Source organism: Scyliorhinus canicula, chromosome 16 (genome assembly GCF_902713615.1).
Source record: "Scyliorhinus canicula chromosome 16, sScyCan1.1, whole genome shotgun sequence".
Classification (NCBI taxonomy): domain Eukaryota; kingdom Metazoa; phylum Chordata; class Chondrichthyes; order Carcharhiniformes; family Scyliorhinidae; genus Scyliorhinus; species Scyliorhinus canicula.
Genome location: NC_052161.1, coordinates 97,822,770 through 97,841,599, shown reverse-complemented (window position 1 = coordinate 97,841,599; position 18,830 = coordinate 97,822,770). Strand labels below are relative to the sequence as shown.

General features: G+C 45.5%; 1 protein-coding gene across 3 annotated transcripts in view; it reads left to right on the top strand.

Annotated features, from left to right (window-relative positions):
* Positions 1-18,830, top strand: part of usp48 (ubiquitin specific peptidase 48) — a 155,343-nt gene that overhangs the window by 65,183 nt on the left and 71,330 nt on the right. For 2 of the 3 annotated variants that reach the window (XM_038821325.1, XM_038821323.1), the window contains exons 9-11: positions 10,896-11,075; positions 15,142-15,276; positions 16,982-17,131. In XM_038821325.1, coding sequence (XP_038677253.1) covers positions 10,896-11,075; positions 15,142-15,276; positions 16,982-17,131 — 465 coding nt within the window. The remainder of the gene's footprint in view (positions 1-10,895; positions 11,076-15,141; positions 15,277-16,981; positions 17,132-18,830) is intronic. The other variant, XM_038821324.1, reaches the window with a different exon arrangement.

The following is an 18,830-nucleotide window of genomic DNA, read 5'->3' as shown; positions in this document are numbered from 1 at the left end:
AGGGAGGAAGGGGTCGAGCGAGGGAACCGTGGTTTACCAAAGAAGTGGAATCTCTTGTTAAGAGGAAGAAGGAGGCCTATGTGAAGATGAGGCGTGAAGTTTCAGTTGGGGCGCTTGATAGTTACAAGGAAGCGAGGAAGGATCTAAAGAGAGAGCTGAGACGAGCAAGGAGGGGACATGAGAAGTCTTTGGCAGGTAGGATCAAGGAAAACCCAAAAGCTTTCTATAGGTATGTCAGGAATAAAAGAATGACTAAGGTAAGAGTAGGGCCAGTCAAGGACAGTGGTGGGAAGTTGTGTGTGGAGGCGAGGAGATAAGCGAGATACTAAATGAATACTTTCGTCAGTATTCACTCAAGAAAAAGATAATATTGTGGAGGAGAATGCTGAGACCCAGGCTATTAGAATAGATGGCATTGAGGTGCGTAGGGAAGAAGTGTTGGCAATTCTGGACAAGGTGAAAATAGATAAGTCCCCGGGGCCGGATGGGATTTATCCTAGGATTCTCTGGGAAGCCAGGGAAGAGATTGCTGAGCCTTTGGCTTTGATTTTTAGGTCATCATTGGCTACAGGAATAGTGCCAGAGGACTGGAGGATAGCAAATGTGGTCCCTTTGTTCAAGAAGGGGAGTAGAGATAACCCCGGTAACTATAGGCCGGTGAGCCTAACGTCTGTGGTGGGTAAAGTCTTGGAGAGGATTATAAAAGATACGATTTATAATCATCTAGATAGGAATAATATGATTAGGGATAGTCAGCATGGTTTTGTGAAGGGTAGGTCATGCCTCACAAACCTTATCGAGTTCTTTGAGAAGGTGACTGAACAGGTAGACGAGGGTAGAGCAGTTGATGTGGTGTATATGGACTTCAGTAAAGCGTTTGATAAGGTTCCCCACGGTCGGCTATTGCAGAAAATACGGAGGCTGGGGATTGAGGGTGATTTAGAGATGTGGATCAGAAATTGGCTAGTTGAAAGAAGACAGAGAGTGGTAGTTGATGGGAAATGTTCAGAATGGAGTTCAGTTACTAGTGGCGTACCACAAGGATCTGTTCTGGGGCCGTTGCTGTTTGTCATTTTTATAAATGACCTAGAGGAGGGCGCAGAAGGATGGGTGAGTAAATTTGCAGACGACACTAAAGTCGGTGGAGTTGTAGACAGTGCGGAAGGATGTTGCAGGTTACAGAGGGACATAGATAAGCTGCAGAGCTGGGCTGAGAGGTGGCAAATGGAGTTTAATGTGGAGAAGTGTGAGGTGATTCACTTTGGAAAGAATAACAGAAATGCGGAATATTTGGCTAATGGTAAAATTCTTGGTAGTGTGGATGAGCAGAGGGATCTCGGTGTCCATGTACATAGATCCCTGAAAGTTGCCACCCAGGTTGATAGGGTTGTGAAGAAGGCCTATGGTGTGTTGGCCTTTATTGGTAGAGGGATTGAGTTCCGGAGCCATGAGGTCATGATGCAGCTGTACCAAACTCTGGTACGGCCGCATTTGGAGTATTGCGTACAGTTCTGGTCGCCTCATTATAGGAAGGACGTGGAAGCTTTGGAACGGGTGCAGAGGAGATTTACCAGGATGTTGCCTGGTATGGAGGGAAAATCTTATGAGGAAAGGCTGATGGACTTGAGGTTGTTTTCGTTAGAGAGAAGAAGGTTAAGAGGTGACTTAATAGAGGCATACAAAATGATCAGAGGGTTAGATAGGGTGGACAGCGAGAGCCTTCTCCCGCGGATGGAGGTGGCTAGCACGAGGGGACATAGCCTTAAATTGAGGGGTAATAGATATAGGACAGAGGTCAGAGGTGGGTTTTTTACGCAAAGAGTGGTGAGGCCGTGGAATGCCCTACCTGCAACAGTAGTGAACTCGCCAACATTGAGGGCATTTAAAAATTTATTGGATAAGCATATGGATGATAAGGGCATAGTGTAGGTTAGATGGCCTTTAGTTTTTTTTTCCATGTCGGTGCAACATCGAGGGCCGAAGGGCCTGTACTGCGCTGTATCGTTCTATGTTCTATGTTCTATGTCACTGATCCTGGAGCAGAGGATATTTTTCTGAGCTGCAAAAGTTAAGATGTTATACAGCAATTTTTTATGAACGTCAATAATTCTCCTATTTGAAAGACCCAGAATTAGGAACAAACGATCATATTTTAAGGCCCTGCCAAATATCCTCTCGAGCTCCTTAACCACACCAGACCAATAGGATTGAATCTTGACAGACGTCCATACGCAGTGTATATATCACCCTCGACTTCCTGGCACTTTAAGCACATCAGGGACATAGCAGGGTCAAACCTGGGTCTCAAACTCGGTATGACCTGTGTAGCATCTTGAACTGAGTCTCCGACATTCTTTTTTTTTAATAAACAATTTTATTGAGGTAGTTTTTGGCAGTTACAGACATCAACAGAAAGAAAGCAAAAAAGGCAAAAATGTGCAAACATCCATGTACTTTCAATACTTCAATCGTAACATACTGCACAAGTCCGCTCCTCTCCCACCGGTACTACCCGCCATTTTATCCCTCCTACTCTACTCTACTCTACACCCCCCCCCCCCCCCCCCCCCCCTCCCTGCTGACGCTCACTCTCCCGCAAAGAAGTCAATAAATGGTTGCCACCTCCGGGCGAACCCCTGTACAAATCCCCTCAAGGCGAACTTAATTTTTTCCATACCCAGGAAACTCGACATGTCCGCAAGCCACAACTCAGTCTTCGGGGGCTTCGAGTCCCTCCACGCCAATAGTATTCGTCGCTGGGCTATCAGGGAAGCAAAGGCCAAAACATCGGCCTCTTTCTCCCCCTGGACTCCCGGGTCTTCCGAAACCCCAAAAATTGCCACCCCTGGACCCATCGCCACCCTTGTTTTTAGCACCCGGGACATGACGTCCGCAAATCCCTCCCAGTACCCCCTCAGCTTAGGGCATGCCCAAAACATGTGAACGTGGTTCGCTGGTCCTCCCGCGCACCTAGCGCATTTATCCTCTATCCCAAAGAATTTGCTCATCCGAGTCACCGTCATATGGGCCCGGTGAACGACCTTAAATTGAATCAGCCCGAGCCGGGCACATGTCGCGGTCGAATTTACCCTACTCAGGGCCTCTGCCCACAGCCCGTCCTCCATTTCCCCGCCTAGCTCCTCCTCCCATTTAAGTTTCAGTTCCTCCATCTGGGACCCTTCCTCCCTCATGAGCACCTTATAAATACCAGAGACTCTACCCTCCCCTTCTTCCCCCCTAGAAACTATTCTGTCTAGGATCCCCATTGGCGGGAGGCGTGGGAAAGATGGGACCTGTCTACGAACAAAGTCCCGCAACTGTAGGTACCTAAAATCATTTCCCCTTACCAGCCCAAATTTCTTCTCCAAGCTCCTCAAACTCACAAAGCTCCCTTCCAGGAACATATCGCCCACCCTACCCACCCCCGCCCGCCGCCATACTCTTAAACCCCCCATCCATACTCCCGGGGGCAAACCGATGGTTGTCGCAGATTGGCGCCCAAACCGACGCCCCCGTCTCCCCTACATGCCCCCTCCACTGGCCCCATATCCGCAGGGTCGCCACCACTACCGGGCTGGTGGAGTACTTGGCCGGCGGCAGCGGTAGAGGAGCCGTGACCAGGGCTGCCAAGCTGGAGCCCCTGCACAAAGCCGCCTCCACCCGCTCCCAGATAGACCCCGTACCCACCATCCACTTCCTTATCATAGCGATGTTGGCCGCCCAGTAATAATTAATCAGACTCGGCAAAGCCAGCACTCCCTCGCTGCGGTTCCTCTCCAACATCGCCTTCTTCACCCTCGGGGATTTTCCCACCCAGACAAAGCTCATGATCATCCTGTTAACTCTTTTGAAGATGGACTGTGGAACAAAGATCGGGATGCACTGAAAAACAAACTGAAATCTAGGGAGGATTGTCATCTTTACAGTCTGCACCCTCCCTGCCAGCGACAGCGGGAGTGCATCCCATCTCCGAAACTCTCCCTTCATTTGCTCCACCACCCTGGCCAAATTTAACTTGTGCAGCCTGCCCCAGTCTCATGCCACCTGGATTCCCAAGTACCGGACATTTTCCTCAACCAGCTGAAATGGTAACCCTCTGCACCACAAACATTTCACTCTTGGCCGTATTTAATTTGTATCCTGAGAACTGGCCGAACTTCCTCAGCATTTCCAGTATATTTCCCATCCCGGTCACTGGGTCCGACACGTACAGGAGCAGGTCGTCTGCGTAAAGAGAGACCCTATGTTCTACCCCACCCCTCACCATCCCCTTCCATCCCTCTGCGGCTCTCGGCGCAATCGCCAGCGGCTCTATGGCCAGCGCAAACAACAGCGGGGAGAGCTGACAGCCCTGTCTGGTCCCTCGGTACAACCTAAAGTACTCCGACACTTCTCTGTTAGTCCTGACGCTGGCCCTCGGGGCCTGATATAATAATTTGATCCAATCCACCAATCCGTCCCCGAACCCAAACCGTCCGAGCACCTACCATAGATAGTCCCACTCCACCTTCTCGGCCTTCCACCAAAGGCCTTCTCGGCATCCATCGCCACCTCCCTGCCCGCAGGGGGCATCATTATCACATTAAGTAATCTTCTCAGGTTGGCCGCCAGCTGCCTACCTTTCACGAACCCAGTTTGGTCCTCCCCAATCACCTCCGGTACGCAGTCCTCCATTCTAACCGCCAGTACCTTTGCCAGGAGCTTGGCGTCAACGTTAATCAGGGAGATTGGCCTGTCGGACCCGCACGCCTCCGGGTCTTTACCCCGCTTCAATATCAGTGACATAGTGGCTTGCGACGTTGTCGGCGGCAGGGTCCCTCTGTCCCTTGCCTGATTGAAAACCCTCGCCAAGACCGGGCCCACCAGCTCAGAAAACTTCCTATAGAACTCTACTGGGTATCCATCCGGCCCCGGTGCTTTCCCCGACTGCATAGCCTTTAGGCCCCCCAATACCTCCTCCACTCTAATCGGGGCCCCCAGCTCATCCACTCGCCCCCCACCTACTGTTGGGAAGGTTAACCCGTCCAGAAACCTTTTCATCTCCTCCGGTTCTTCCGGAGGCTCCGAAGTATACAGCTTGTGGTAGAAGTCCCGGAATATCTTATTCAATCCTGCCGGGTCCTCCACTTTGCGCCCCTCCCCATCCCTCACTCTACCTATTTCCCTGGCCGCCTCCCTCCTCCTGAGTTGCTGTGCTAGCAGTCTGCTAGCCTTTTCCCCATGCTCGTACACTACTCCCCTCGCCTTCTTAAGCTGTTCCACGGCCCTACTCGTGGATAGTGCCCCCAGTTCCGCCTGTAGTCTCTGCCTCTCCCTGAGTAAAACCTCCCCCGGGGACTCCGCGTGCTCTTCATCTATCCGACCCATTTCCCTGACCAATCTATCCATCTCTGCCCTGTCTGCCTTGGCTCTGTGGGCCCCAATTGAAATCGGCTCCCCCTGCACTACTGCCTTTAGCGCCTCCCACAGGGTCGCCGCTGAGACCTCCCCCGTGTCATTCACCTGCAAGTAATTTTGCATACACCTCCGAAGCCTCTCACAGATCCCCTCCTCCGACAGCAGTCCCACGTCTAGCCTCCATTGCGGGCGTTGGTAGCTCGCTTCCCCGATCTGCAGGTCTACCCAGTGTGGGGCATGGTCTGAGATAGTAATTGCCGAATATTCCGTGTTCTTTACCTCCCCTATACAATCCCTGCTTAGTACGAAGAAATTTATCCTAGAATATACTTTATGGACATGTGAGTAAAACGAGTAGCCCCTTCCTGTCAGCTGTCTATCTCTCCAGGGGTCCACTGCCCCCATTTGCTCCATAAACCCTTTCAGCTCCCTTGCCATTGCTGGGAGTCTACCCGTTCTGGGACACGACCGATCCAAAGCCGGGTCAAGGACCATATTAAAGTCCCCCCCCCCCCCATTATTAGCCTGCGAGAGTCCAGGTCCGGGATCTTCCCCAGCACTCTTTTAATGAAGTCCACGTCATCCCAGTTCGGGGCATATATATTCACCAGCACCACTCTTCTCCCCTCCAGTCTGCCCCGTACCATCAGGTATCTGCCCCCCATGTCTGCGGCTATGCCCTCCGCCTCAAATTGCACCCGCTTGTTGATCATGATTGCCACACCCCTGGACTTCGAGTGGAAGTCCTGGCTAATCCAGCCCTTCCTTAGCCTGGTCTGGTCAGACACTTTCAGATGTGTCTCCTGCAACATAATTACGTCCGCCCTCGGAGCTCGCAAGTGCGCGAACACCCGTGCCCTCTTAACCGGCCCATTCAGTCCCTTGACGTTCCAGGTGATCAGCCTGGTCGGGGGGCACAACCCCCCCCCCCCCAACCACATCCCCCGATACACCCACCCCTGCCATCCACTGGCTGTGAAGTCTCCGACATTCTATTGGATACTGAAATTTTATTGGCATAATCCCATATACTACCCCATATCTCCTCATCAGTATTAGTTGCCAAGTCTCTTTCCCAAGACTGTAAGGTATGCAATGTACCAATACAGGATCTAGAACACAAGATATCATAAAACCTGCTAGTTGACTGTTTAGGCTAAAGAAAAATCAGGATTTTTTTTTCCACCGGGGAAATAGGAGAGTCAAGGCGCAGAGTTGTCTTCAGGTTAAAGTCTCTAATTTTCAGATACTTGGAAAAAGGAGTATCGAATTGCTGGTATTGCTGCTCAAATGATGAGAAGGAGGGACCACTGAATTGTCTGTGTCAGCCTACAAATGCCTCTGTTTCTCCAAATATTATGAGACCTAATAGGAAATTCAGGCTGCCCTGGATGGGAGAGAGAGCGGAAGTCAGTTTAGATCTCCCTTCAATATTGAGCCAAATAAAAGTAGGGTACTTTCTAACCCAGTCCCTGGAAAACCTAAGATTGGAGGCTAATTGGTACAATCTAATATTCAGGACCTCCAAACCTCTCAGGGAAGGTGGGAGCTGCAACTTGATGGAACTTCAAACAAGGCTTTTCATTCCATATAAACAAACTGATTATTCCACTGATTTCCACAGCAAGATTGGCAACTTCTACAAAATATACAACAATCTAGGCAAATCATTCATCTTAATCAATGCAATCCTACCCAATCACTATATTGGCAAGGAAGACCAACGAGTCAAATCCCACCTAATGGACAAAATCAACTGAAAGAAATTAGCCCCATATTGTTTCAAAAAGGAGTAATTATAACACCCACACAAGTAAACCACGATGGGGACCACGTAGAAGGAAAATTCATAAGGGTAAGTGGTCTACCCATCAACACTACCATCGGCATAGCCTCAGACTTTGTAAAGTTAATTTTATAGCCGGAGAAGATTCGAGATTTATCTACTACGTCGATAATAGCGACAAATGAGATGTCCTGCTTCGATACAAACAGCAACACACCATCAGCATAAAGCGTGATCTTCTGCTGCTTCCTCCCAAACAGCGCATCCCAAACGTCGGAAGATCATGCCTAATCGCCTCTGTCAGAGGCTCGTTGGCCAATGCAGACAGCAAGGGGAATAAGAGGCAGCCCTGTCTTGTTCCCCTCAAGGCCCAAATTCTCAGATTTCTAACCATTCGTGAGCAGTGCCGCCAAAGGCCTATCATTCAACACCTGGATTCACTTAACACATTCCTCATCCAGCCCAAATCTCCGCAACGTATAAACCAAGCAATTCCATTACACCCTATCATAAGCTGTCTCTGCATCTCGGGAAGTAACTAACCCATCCAATGCTCGCTTTTGGAAAATTAGATCACATTCAGTGAAGTGAAAAAAAACAACAACAAAGGAATGGGAGCCAAATGTCCTTCCTGCATTTTGGACCCACCCATGAAGACCCTAAACTTTCCACTCCCCTCCCAGCAATGGCGCTACTCATGATTAAAGAGAGGATACTACACAAACTGTATTACCATCATAAAGATACAATAAGAAGAAAAAACTATGGATAATTAGCATGCGGCACAGCTACCACGGATAAAAGTCCCTGAGATTCTTGAGGATAAAACATTCCTTATCCTGCTCAAATGTTAATAGCTCCCAATAGACAGGATATATGATAATGAGATGGATTATCTGACAGCGGGATTCTCTGTTCTGCTGACCTATCCCCACCCGCGTGTTTCTCTGTGACATGAAGTGGCCACAATAGAAATCACATTGGCCAGCAGCGGGAACGGAGAATCCCGAAACACAGTGCTGGGGAGGTGGAGAATTCACCTCAATATAAAGTCAGACAAAAATAATCTAATGGAGAAAGTCCAAATTTCAATGAGCTGCAGATTCAGTCCACTTCCATGCCTTCTGTGGACTTTACGAAGCCCAAGGCACTGACTGAATTATCGAAAGAGTTAATGGAGTTGTTGGATGTCACCCTCAGGATCGCAGAACCAATGTCCTAGGGGGGTTGTTTGCTAGTGGTGTTGGCGAGGGAACCAATGAAATGAAAAAATGAAAATCGCTTATTGTCACGAGTAGGCTTCAATGAAGTTACTGTGAAAAGCCCCTAATCGGCATAATTCATTCCAGCTGCCTTGAGCTGTTTTCTAACCTAATCAAAGCTGCTGTGCTTCAGGTGTGGCACTGCTGAAGTCCTGGTAAAAGGAGATCCCTGCCCCTTCATAGAGCCAGGTCCCCCCATGCCTCACCCCTTCTAGAATCTTCTGGCGATCTTTGAAGTTATGAAAGTGAACGATTATGGGAGTGGGGCTTTGATTGTAGGATACGGTACGCCCTTTCCAACTTGAAACGCCCAGCCTTCACATACAGCTTGAGGAAACATGCTAGCAAGCTCTCAAAAACCTTAACCAGGGACTTACCCTCCACCCCTCCCATCAGACTCAGGTATTCTTCCTCTGGCCTCAGCTCTGCAAATCATCCCGGAGTTCTGACACACATGTAGTTGGTTTTCCAAGAATTGAATTCGAGCTTCAGCCAAGGAAGCAACAGTTTTGACCATCATCGAGCCTTTTATTAGAATTCTGGAGCTCGGTCTCATGCGCACTTTGAATCTGCGTCAGCGAGCCGAGTTTGTCATCAAGTACTCTGATATTGTTAATGATGTCTGCGGTGATCATTTGCAGCGCCTACGAAAGGCCAGGTCAAGATCCCACTCAAAGATCGTGTTGCCATATTGAGAAAGCAGTTCCTTCACTGTTGCATCCGACTGCCCCTTATATCACCAGATTTCTTAGAATTCTTCGATATTTCTTCTCCAGGTTGGTCAGGAGATACAACAGTCTGAGAACATGCAACAACAGGTTCAAAAACAGCTTCTTCCCCACTGTTACCAGACTCCTGAATGGCGCTCTAATGGACTGAACTGATCTCTCCATTTAGTACTACACTCTGTATGCTTCAACAGATGTCTGTGTCTATGTATTTACATTGTGTATTTTTTGTATGGCCTATGTGTTTCCATGTATGGAACAATCTCTCTGGACTACATTTTTCAATGTACGTCGGTACATGTGGCAATAAATCAAATCAATCAATCAGTGAAATCAAGGGCACACTATGGAGTATTAACTCCCAGATTAGGCAAGCATGTTCTATGCAAACAGGATTAAAGTGTAGCGCCAGAGCCTGCAGATAAGGTGCTATTCCTGCACTCACATCATGTGGTTCCCCCCCTCCCCCCGCTTCTATTTTTAAAAATGCCACCTGCACATATAATGAAGTAAGAATTAAATAAGAATGCAAAAATAGTAGTGAAGCTGCCTCTATCAATCATAAGCCCAGGAGAGCTAGTGATTAGGTAAATATAATAGAATCTCATTGATGTCCGAAGGTTTTGCGTTGGTGTTTACATGTGTTAATAGGTGTAAATGTTGGACAGAACATTACTCTTTAAACAATGATTTAAGCATGAATTGTTATAATTTGGGGTCGGTTTGTACAAGCCCATAAGGAGCTTAATAATGGATTGGCAATTGTTGATAAATGTATCACTGAAGCTCATTTCACCAAGTGTTGACTGCTGGGCTATTCTATGTTGAGGTACATCAATACACCTCCCAATGTGCTGTGCATAATATAGGATGTGAATGCGCACCAGACGATCCATCAAATTAAAGCTTGCTGTTTAGTCAAAGTGCATCATCCAGTAAATGTTCCAACAATAGTGGGAAGATATATATTTTAAAAAAAAAATTTAGATTACCCAATTATTTTTTCCAATTAAGGGGCAATTTAGCGTGGCCAATCCACCTACTCTGCACATTTTTGGGTTGTGGGGGCGAAACCCACGCAGACACAGGGAGAATGTGCAAACTCCACACGGACAGTGACCCAGAGCCGGGATCGAACCTGGGACCTCAGCGCCGTGAGGCGGTTGTGCTAACCACTAGGCCACCGTGCTGCCCTAGTGGGAAGATATAAGATCAAGTGAGCAATGTCAGTCAGTGAAAATAGAGATGAAGGAACTTGAGATTCGCAGCCAAACTCCTAAATCTACCGTTGTAATTGAACTAACAAGTGGGTCAGTTGAAGGCTCAGTCCTTGAGAATTCAAATGTAATGTTTTACTGTTTGTATCGCAGATTATCTGAGCCATGTTATATAGCTTGCTATGTAGCATGTTTCCATTTGTATCTAGAGTATACTTGTGGAACATGTGATATGTAAGGTTCTGCAACTTGCCCATTAGTAACATTTATGGTTATAATTAACAACCTAAAGGGTGATGCAGCATCATCTTATTTCCTCTGTGCCAATTTTGTATTTTAGCTGTGCGTAGCATTGTACAAGGAAGTAATTGCAAAATCCCTCTTCCACTGCATGTTAAATTTAACTGCAAAAAAATTAGTATTTTGCTCGTCAATGTTAGAATTGTTGTCCCACTGGTTTTATGCACTCAGTGAAATGCTTTCTTCCATTTCTGTATATCTCCAGATATTGGCTGTGTTTATGAACTGAGTGCGGTGCTGATCCACAGAGGGGTGAGTGCATATTCCGGCCATTACATTGCACACGTGCGAGATGACAGGACCGGCGACTGGTATAAATTTAATGATGAGGAGATTGAGAAAATGGAAGGGAAGAAGCTACAGTTGGGGATAGAGGAAGATCTTGGTGAGCAACCAGTGGCTTGATGTTGGGCCACGTTCAGAAGTTTTACAGATATGTTTGCACTCAGAGCGAGACACCCTCTTGATGCATGTTTAGTCCTTGAGGTTTTTAGTGCTGCAGACTTGCATTGACTTGATGGTAAGTCGGGCAATCTGTTTATAAGCATGTGCCAGTGGCTTGAAACTATGCGCTGAGGTGCCCAGCACTGACTCATTGACATGTATTCTTGTCATGGCTGAGGTGGTGAGCTCAGCACCTAGAGGGCCATGGCAGGTAACCAACGTCAATGCCCCTACTCCCAGCAAAATGCTCCCGTGCAATTCACGTTCAAACCTCAAGCAAGTATGTATGCATGCACAGTTGGCATTTAACTAGTGTACTGATGCACAAATTCCAGTGATAGATGAGCCCATGAGAGAGAGGTTAACCGCCAGTACTTTGTATCAACAGCATAGTTATTCGCCCCGCTGGGTGTAAAGCTAATTGTACTGCTGTAATCTCAGTAACTGAGAAGTGCTAGTTATGGGTTGAAATAAACATATACTATGAATAGCTGATTTGGTGCAAAATTTGTTAATTTACAACAAAAATGTAACTTTTTTCTGCCCCTCTACCTTCATAGTGACTCATGTGTTGTGCACGGAGGGAATTAGCTAATGACATGTTCATAGTTTTTTGCTCATGCTACCTGTTAATGATTCCACAATCGCGGATGTGCAGGAGTGGCTTTGGTTGGCTGGCTTTTCCAGTTTCCCTCGTATCCAGCCTGCTCTACCCTTCGGTGGGGTCATGGAAGAAATAATTCACGCACAATCTACATCTTAGCCCTCCATGAGTTCCATGCCAATTTGGTACAATCTGATATTTTAGTATTTGGGTTTATTTTAAACAATAGATCTGCTTGAGAATTTGCTCTTGTTCATTGTCTATTGTGATTAAACTGTCAGCTGTTGCTTTGGACCAGAATAATTAGTTCATATAGTATGAATCCTCCTCCCCTGCGCTCTTTCTTTCTCTTCCTTTTTCCGTAGCCATCTTCCTTTTCCTCCTCCTCCATTCAACAACAATATTGATGATGGTATCAGAATTATACCCCGCTGATTCCTTCATACCACGCTTTTAACGAGAATTGCTGGATAACCATCGGAAACCGAAATCATGGCTATTTGCCTCCGCCTCAACCCAGTGGTGCTGAGGCCAATTATAATGACAAATTAACATATCTTCATTGTATAATACAATTTTGTGTTTGGATTTGTTCAGGTTCTTAAAGGAATTTGGGGGGGGGGGTGTTTCATTCTTGATCTTCTAGTCTCAGCATACCTGTTTCTTATTTAAGGTTTCTCAAGTCTTTAACCTGGTGTTCTTGCAATAATTGGAAATCCATTTGTTAATTTTAAAATACTAGTATTACATCTTAGTTCTTGATTCACACAACATATGCCATCTTCCTTCCTTTTCCTTTCCCCCCTCCCTTTCTCACGATCTCCCTTCCTTCCCCCCCATTTGATTTCTTCACTCTTTTCCTTTTTCTCCCTCCATCCGATCCTTCCCCATTTCATTTTCCCTCCTTTTTCCTTCCCTTCCCTCCTGTTTCCTTCCCCTCCCTTCCTTTCCTTCCCCTCCCTTCCTTTCCTTCCCCTCCTCCCTTTCCTTCACCTCCTCCCTTTCCTTTTCCTTTCACTTCCTCTTTCCCTTCACTCCATCCCTTCCTCCTTTCCTTTCCTCCTTTGCTTTTGCTTTCCCTCCCTTCCTCTTCCTTTCCCTTCCTCCTTTCCTTTTCCTTTCCCTTTCTCCCTCCCTTTTGCTTTCCCTCCCTTCCCCCCCCCCCCCCCCCACTTCCTTCCGCTTCCTTTCTCTCTCTCCCTGCCTTCCTTCCTTCCCTTTTCCTTTTCCTCCCTCCCTTCCCTCTGTCTGCAGGCTGTACAAAAAAAGTAGGATCTCGGATTCAAAGACTTATATTAATGTGGTTCTATTAATTAAAATAAATGTCTTAAAATTGCTTCACAGGAGCACCATGGAACAAAAATTTACTGGGGTCCTGTGAGCAGATATTAGGACAGGTGACTAAAAACTTGGTCAAAGAAGCGAGTTTTAAGAACATCTTGGGAAAAGAGAAGAAGAACATCTTGGAAAAGGACGGAGAAGAAGGGAGGTTTAGTGCGGAAATTCCATACCGTGGGTCTAATGGCTGAAGTTATCTGGTGGAGTGAGAGATGTACAAGAGGATTGAGTTGGAGGAATGCTGAGTATTTGGACAGGTGTAGGATTGGAGGACATTCAAGATGAAGAATGGGTCCATGGAAGGATTTGAGCGCAATGAGAATTTCAAAACGGAGGTGTTGCTAGTCGTACGCCATTGCCAATCAGCGAGCAGAAGGGTGATGGGTGAATGAGACTGGGTATGTGCAGTGGAGCGTTGGATCACTTCAAGTTTTACGTGGATGGTAGAGGGGTGGCAATCCAGCATAACATTTGAATAGTCTGGAGGTAGCAAAGTAGCAGATGGTCTAGGTAGAGGTGGAACTAGACAATGTTAAGGAGGAATAAATAGGTAGTTTTTGTGATGGAGAGGATATGGAGTCAAAAGCTTATCTCTGGGTCAAGTAGACCCACAGGGGGCCGTGGTCCACTTAAGACCAGGGATGGGAGTGGAGTCTGATTAGGGAACTGAGTTTATATCATAGACTGATGACTGGCATTAGCCTTCTGAATGAATAAATGGAGGAAATTTCAGTGTATCCTCAACTGAATGCCTGACAACTTGCTTGACAATATATAGAGGCAGTGGAGATGTTGAGAGATGGGGTGGTGAGGGAGAGCTAGGTGTGTTATATGTACTTGTAGAACATGCAGAGGGGCAGCATATAACTGAGAAATAGAAATAGTTAAACTCTGCTGATTTTCCTGATCTGATCATTACACCAGGGGGTTAAGATGAATTGCTGTCTTCAAATGAAACCATGGAAGAAAGTTGAATGCTTGCACTTTGCCATTTGGAACACCTTGTTAGAATGTTTCACACTTATAATGCAAATATAACTGCTTTTTTTGTTACGACACCCTGGGCTAGTGCACGAAGTCACAACACAAGTGAATTAGCCAGTAATTCTTAGAATAATATCTGTAGTCTTTGGTCCTTGGCTGCCTAATAATTGCAGTCACCAGGTTTGTAAATGTAAATGCAGTTACAGTTTATTTATAACAAGAATACCTTCTTTCCACTTCAACTTATCTTCACCCTCTGCATGCACACAAAAGACAGACAAACACAGAGGAGTGGAAAGGGGTAAAAATCATAATTAAAAGGGTAAGGAGTCTTTGCTTCAGATGGTAGTTTCCAGCACCTTATTTCTCTTCAATCTATGCTTTCAGTTCGTGGTCTGCATTCAGACCTCTGTAGTTTCAGAAATACAGCACTCATAGGCTTTCTGGAGAGATCTAGCAGGTTCATGGTTTTTTTTTTGCACAGCCTGTAATGTCTCTCCTGTGAATAGGTCCATCCAGGTCCTCTGCCCGTTCAAAAATACAACCCACACAGCTTTTCTGGAGAAAAAAAACTTAGGAGAGAGTAGCAGGATCTTTCTCCGTGCTGCCAAGATCAAAATGCAGCTCTTTAGGACTCTGAAAAGCATTCTACTCGGATAGGATCCAATCACCGTCACCCCCCTGTTACTGGGCAGAGTATGGCCCTTTGGGCTAATTCATTGGCCACCAATCAATCAATCAAACCCAGTCCCATCATGTCTCTCTCTCTCTGGTGCCGACAAATCTGCAACTTCTGGTTTATTCTGCTTGAATTAAAGATACAGGCTGCTTGCCTTAAAGAGACGTGACCATTAATCACCCATGGATCAAAAGTGTAACAGCAAAATAAAAGAAAGGGGAAATAAGGAAATAAATGTACCTTGTTGTGAGAACATTATAGCGTGTTATTTACTTAAAATCATCAGAATTCTCTTAACCATTAATCTTATTCCTGGCATGTCTAAAAATGTGATTCTGTCCTTTTTTTTACTTCAATCCTGTTGCCAGTATTAATATTCCAGTTTTGATTTGCACTTTTTAGCAGAGCCTTCAAAGTCCCAGACACGAAAACCTAAATGTGTGAAAGGTGTTCACTGTTCAAGGAATGCCTATATGTTGGTGTACAGGCGTAAAGTGGAAGGAGACAAGGAAAAGGAAATAACTGTTCAACTTCCATGTAAGCATCTATCTCCCTTTCAATTTATTTGCTCCCACAGCAATTTTCCTAGAATCATTACAGCAGGGGAGGCAGTGGCATACTGTTATTGTTGCTGACGAGTAATCCAGAGACCCAGGGTAATGCTCTGGGGATCTGGGTTCAAATCCTACCAGGGCAGATGGTGACATTTGAATTTAATTTTTAAAATCTGGAATTAAAAGGTTAATAATGACCACAAAACCATTGTAAATTGTTGTAAAAACTGATCTGGTCCACTAATATCCTTTAGGGAAGGAAATTATCATCATTACCTGGTCTGGCCTACATGTGACTCCAGACCCACAGAGATGTGGTTGACTCTTAAATATCCAGAGGCATGGGCAATAAATGCTGGCCCAGCCAGAGACATCCACATCCCGAAAACAAATAAAGAAAATAATAACAAAATAGTGCTATCCGACTTATTGAGTGACATACTGTCACTCTCCACCCTCACGACACGTCCTTGTACATTTTTCCTTTTCAGATATTTAGAACATTTTGTGGAAAATATCTTCCCTCTAATTCTTCTTCTACCAATCACTTTAGTAGGTGCCCCTGGTCACTGACCTCTCTGCTAAGAGAAACAGGACCTTTCCATCCACTTTATCCAGGCCCCTCACAGCCCTGTACACCTCAATCAAATCTCCCCTCACCTCATGTGTTCCAAACAAAACAACCCCAATCTCTCCACTCTTTTCTCTGGCAACATCCTCATATCTCCTCTGTATCCTCTCTAATGCAATTGATTCCTTTTTGTAATGTAGTGACCAGAACTGTACATTTGATGTATTTGAATGCTGGTGATTTGATATTGCAATAAGCTAACAGTCCTGGTCTGACCGCAGCACCTCTAAGTGTGTAAATTACTATTGCGTGCTGCTTGAACAGTCACCTGAAATTTGTTAGTAATTCAATATTTTGATCACTGGTACTTTTGTGTCCACACTGGTAAATTTTGGAAAGTAGTTTGAAATTGGAGAAAACCACCACCTTCGGCAGGACAAATCTCCATTCATGCATTGCACCTCTGACTCTTGGACATAGTTACAGCACAGGTTATTTACAGTGCTGCAGGGGCACCCACAATGGTGGGAGAGAAGTGCTTGCTGTAAGTACCTTGCTGTAACATGACATTGGTTGGGAGTGCTGGCATCCATGTTGTGTGACATCCAGCCATTTGTGTGTTTTCTAAAGCCTATATTTAGGAAGGTATGTTGTCACTTCAGGAAAATAGGAAGTGATTTGGTTGGTGGCGAACCAGTGCAATGCCTCCCCAATGTGCTTTACTTTCGCTCTCCTCCCACCCCCTGACCACTCCCACCAACTCCCCAGGCAATTAATCTGAAGCAGTATAGTGATAAAGGTACTTGGCATTCGGTGCTGGAAGAAGCATGACCTCTGGTCCAGGAACCCACAAATACTGCCTGTACAAGACAGTACCGATTACCGTCAGACTGATTTCTACAACTTTATAGCTGTTAACAGCATCCATTAATTGAGATGAGATTGCTTATAATAATTTTGCTCTTCATGTCTTGGGCATAGAATCAATAAACTTGTGGGTCTAACGTGGTGAAAATTCTGCATCTATCGTGGAGTTTTTGGATTTGTTGGCTTATATCATTGAGCCCCGTTTATTTCCCAGTCACTAAGGAACTTTCCTTTCCTTTCTTTTTTGCAGCGCATTTACAAAAAATGGTTGAACGTGACAACAAAAAATTTGAGGAGTGGTGCATGGAAATGGCTGAGATGCGGAAGCAGAGTGTGGATAAAGGCAAAGCCAAGCATGAGGAGGTGCAAGAGCTCTTTAACATGTTACCAGCTAAAGAAGGTCTGTAAATTATTAGAGGATGGAGTTCAGTTATTGTATGTACACCGGTGTAAAGAATTTTCTTTGAAGACAACCATTCGGCTTTCTGTGATATTTGTACAGGAAATCTGTCGATAATGCTGAGTAGGTGACATAGGTAGAAGTACCGGTGTAACGTTTCTTGATCCTGCAAGAACAGTTGAAAATATAAAAATCAACCTGGGTCTTTCTTGATGTATTGTTTCCTTGAGAAAAATAATTTAAAATTTTAAATAAATATTTTACAGAGTAGTTGTTTACTTTACTCCCAAATTGCCCTGATGATCTTCTGAACGAAAAAGGACAAGTGAATGGAAAACTTGCTTCTGGTGCAGCTCACTGAGCTCATCTGTGTTACTATTGTTCTCGGTTAGGGAGGGGCAGCATCAGCCCTCTTCCTGATTTTGATTTACTTTCCAGTGACCCATGCAGGTGGGGGTGTGTAGAAGGCTGAAATTGGAATTGGTTGTGATGGTGCCCGTGACAATCGCTTGACCTCACACACTTGCAAAACAAATTCCCACTTGGGTGCAATAAGACCTGTCCTGCTAGATTATACACATCAGGATAGAAAATAATGGGGAGAAAATATATCAATAGCAAATCTTACGGAGATAATTTTTGAAAAATACATTTGAATATATAGAAATAACTAGAGAAAAATATCAGTACTTGATTGTTAATGAGTGTACTTCCTTTTTTATATTATGGCCTAGCTTTTGCAGTAGGAATAAGAGAGGCATTAGCAGTGCTCACTTATTAGAGAGTGAATAAAATATCTTCATCTGGGGACCACATACGTATGCGCATCAGGACGTTTCTGCCTGAGTTGTCCTCATTACATAAATGCTAAATTATGCCTTTCTCACTAAGATTTAAAATTCTCGAAGCTGCATTGACTTGCTCATGTCCTGTTCAGTGTCTGATGTATGTTGATGACCCCGACTTTTGGAGTCTTACGTTGAAAAGATTACTGCTTACCCTGTCAAACCACTTAGTTATTTTAAAGGCCTCTATTGGATCTCTAGAGTAAAATCTTATGGTTACACCCTCTCAATTCTCGTATCATCTTTGTAAATCCTTCTTGCATCTTAACTATTTTTAAAAAAAAATGTATTTTATTACAAACATGTATCAAAGCTGGTTACAGCAAATAAACACCCCGGGAAACATACTCATCTGCTAACCCTTGAAAGAACTCACTCATTCTCGCCCGAGTCTTATGCACCCTGTATCAAACTGTATCAAGCTCATTCTTGCACACGAGGAGGTCCCGTTTACCCTTCACAGTGCCTCACTCCATACTCCGCAATTCATGTCCATAAAATGTCTCCTCAGCTGATTCCATATCTTCACCGTGGCCTGCACCACTGGGCTCGCTGAATACCTATTCGGAGCCATTGGCAATGCTGCGTCACCATAGCCCTCAAACTAGACCCCTTACATGATTCCTCCTCCTTCCCACCACCACCACACCTTGTCCACATTCGCCGCCCAATAATAATGAAGCAAGTTTGGCAGCGCCAACCCCCCCCCCCCCCCCTGCTGCCTCTGCCTCTGTAGCAGGGTCCTCCCCACCCTCGGCACCTTCCCCGCCCACACAAAGTCAGAGATGATTGTGTCCCCTTTCCAAAAAAAGGCATTTGGTATAAAGATCAGGAGAGCCTGAAAGATAAACAAG